We start from the raw sequence: 2500 nt of genomic DNA, 5'->3' as shown, positions 1-2500 counted from the left end.
TATCGGCGTTGCTTATTAATACTAGGATATTTTTGTGCGGTTCAAAATTATGTGAAGAAAGCAGAACTTAGCAAGTGCTCTTGGTATCTTAAAAGAAAATTGGGGGTAACCATGCATTTTTCAGAGATCATTAAACCATTGACTCACAGGGGTTCCCCATTGAAGAGTAAAATCGTCTGGTGTTAGACAGAGTAAAATACGAAGTCTGGCCGGTTTAGGCCGGTTTGGACATCAAAGGGTTAAGCTTCAATTTGGAAAAGAACACCATACATTGCCTTGTATTTTAAAGCTTTTTACAAATATTGTTCATTGATAACTTCAAAAAATGCATGGTTACCCCCAATTTTCTTTTTGAATTTCAATAACACTTATAACACTTGTTAAGATCTGCTTTTGCCGTATATTCCGTAAACCGCGCAAAAATACCTTTGAATTAGTAGGCACCTTCCCTAGCACATTGACTCTGGAACCGCCTCCTATTGACAAGTAAAATCGTCTGGCGTAAGACAGTAACATTTATCAAGTCTTGCTGCTCAGGGTCAAAGAATTAATTTTCATGTAGTTGTGTAGAGTTTATATCCTGATCTGTCCACTAGCTAAAATTGTCTTCAGTGGTCACCATTTGACACTACAATGCCACGAAACACCTGACTGTCCCCTGCCAGTTTAGTTTTTATCAAATCACGTCTTATTTCTTAGTACATTGTTGTTAACCCTTTGAATGAAAGTTCTAAAATTTACTCTGTCTAACGTCAGATGATTTTACTAGAACCACTGAAGAAGTGACGTCATTTACTCACTAGCGTAAAGTGCAGCTTATCATATACATGTATGCAAAACGCGAGTTTAAAAGTCTGAAAGCCCAAATCTTCAGTGCTGCATATTAACTCTGTGGCATACACATGTATTGCATTCTTGATTTCAAAAAGAAACCTGTTTATTTTAACTGAAATTATTTATTTTCCAATAATGGTCTGCCATTACTAACTTTAACGTCATGAGATCTGGGTTGTGTACTTAAACCAGCTTCAGGTTTTCATAAAGGTCACAACTTACCTGTAGATTGTCTGTCAGACCAATCTCAGCGTGGGGTGATGACTCTTGAGGAATCTGGCAATAGAAAAGTGTTTACTGTATATCAAACAGATGTCAGAAGGTCAAAAGTTGCCTCAAAGAGCTTGCAGTGCTATCCACTGGATAAATCATAATCGAGCAGTTAAAGCACTTCCAAAATATGAATTATTATTAAATGAAAGTTGCAAATGATTGAAATAAAAGAATTACAGTAAGCTACACTAAATGCAATCAACTATTTTTTCTTTTTAAAAATAATTTTGCATTGAAGTGTTTATGGTCAATAATAATAATAATAATAATAATAATAATAATAATAATAATAATTATTATTATTATTATTATTATTATTATTATTATTATTATTATCATTATTATTATATCATTATATTATTATTAATAGCTTAGCAATGATAATTACTATAATTTGTCTCTTAAGTTATGCACTGGACCAGAGTGGCTGTGTGGAAAATGAAGACCCTGCAGTGATTCACCTGATATATCAAATGGCCATTGTAAACAGGAAGGCAACAATAAATTAAATTTTGTGTTTGTTGTATTATTTTATTCTGGGGGAATTTCATTTTCGGATCTTCGATTTTCTGATCTTCGTTTTCTGAATTATGCATTCAGTACTTTGGACAACATAATCTTGTACTTTTTCGTAATCATTTTTTTTAAAGGGCTAAGTAATAATCCAGGGAATCCCTCTGTCATGTATATCAACACTCACAGAGCATTTGTGAAAATTACTAACGTAAAAAAAGCGTTAAGCTGACCGTTTAGATAATTTTTAAAGTTCTATATACAAATGCAAACCTCAGGCTGACTTAGGCTGTTTTCTTCTGGCGGTGCCAATGATACTTGTTCTAGAGGACCTAAGAAAAGAAAAGTGCTCACTATTTCCCGAAACAAAACCAATCTTTGTAAACACGGAAGAAAGTGAAAATAGATACACCACAATGTAACCTTCGGTTGAGCTTCCGTCCGCCATGTTTTTCTCCTGTAACCAGGTAATGCTAGCAAAGAGCCATGGGATACTATTGATCAATGAAGGCCTAACGAGGGGAGGGTGTGCAGGGGTCGGCTAAGTGGGGAGAGAACGAGGTGGGTATAGGCTATTTCCGAGTTCGTGTCTGCCTCCGAAGTGTGAAGTTTAGTTCTACTTTACATATGAATGAAAACTAATTTCCATATGAAAAACTTCGCACCTAGACTCGCTTTGAAGAGGAGGCAGACATGAGCTCGGAAGTGGCCTATTTTCCATTTTGTTTTGAACGGAGAGGTTGAGCGTGGCATTCAATACAAATAAGATATATTTATTTTTGCACTTCATTGTGTCCTTGAAATGGAAAGCTTATATTTTTTAGGGCTGTGAGTGTATGCAATGCAATATTTTACCCCACTAATTCCAGGATTTTCTCTA

At 35.2% G+C, this 2500-nt stretch overlaps 2 protein-coding genes across 2 annotated transcripts in view; one reads left to right on the top strand and one right to left on the bottom strand.

Annotated features, from left to right (window-relative positions):
• The window catches only part of LOC138026619 (protein dpy-30 homolog), a 7769-nt gene extending 5660 nt beyond the window's left edge, over positions 1-2109 (bottom strand). Inside the window, exons 1-3 of the mRNA XM_068874042.1 lie at positions 2044-2109; positions 1894-1952; positions 1057-1110 (exon numbers count right to left, since the gene is read on the bottom strand). Of these exons, the coding sequence (XP_068730143.1) occupies positions 1057-1110; positions 1894-1952; positions 2044-2068 (138 nt within the window). The 5' untranslated portion in view covers positions 2069-2109. The remainder of the gene's footprint in view (positions 1-1056; positions 1111-1893; positions 1953-2043) is intronic.
• Positions 2110-2492: 383 nt separating this feature from the next.
• The window catches only part of LOC138026615 (sorting nexin-6-like), a 16137-nt gene continuing 16129 nt past the window's right edge, over positions 2493-2500 (top strand). Inside the window, exon 1 of the mRNA XM_068874039.1 lies at positions 2493-2500. This exon is cut by the window's right edge and continues 110 nt beyond it. The gene's annotated coding sequence lies outside the window, so the exon portion shown is untranslated.

This window comes from Montipora capricornis, chromosome 12 (assembly GCF_036669925.1).
Source record: "Montipora capricornis isolate CH-2021 chromosome 12, ASM3666992v2, whole genome shotgun sequence".
Lineage (NCBI taxonomy): Eukaryota > Metazoa > Cnidaria > Anthozoa > Scleractinia > Acroporidae > Montipora > Montipora capricornis.
The sequence above is the reverse complement of the archived record's forward strand: the minus strand, read 5'-3'. Positions and strand labels throughout refer to the sequence as shown.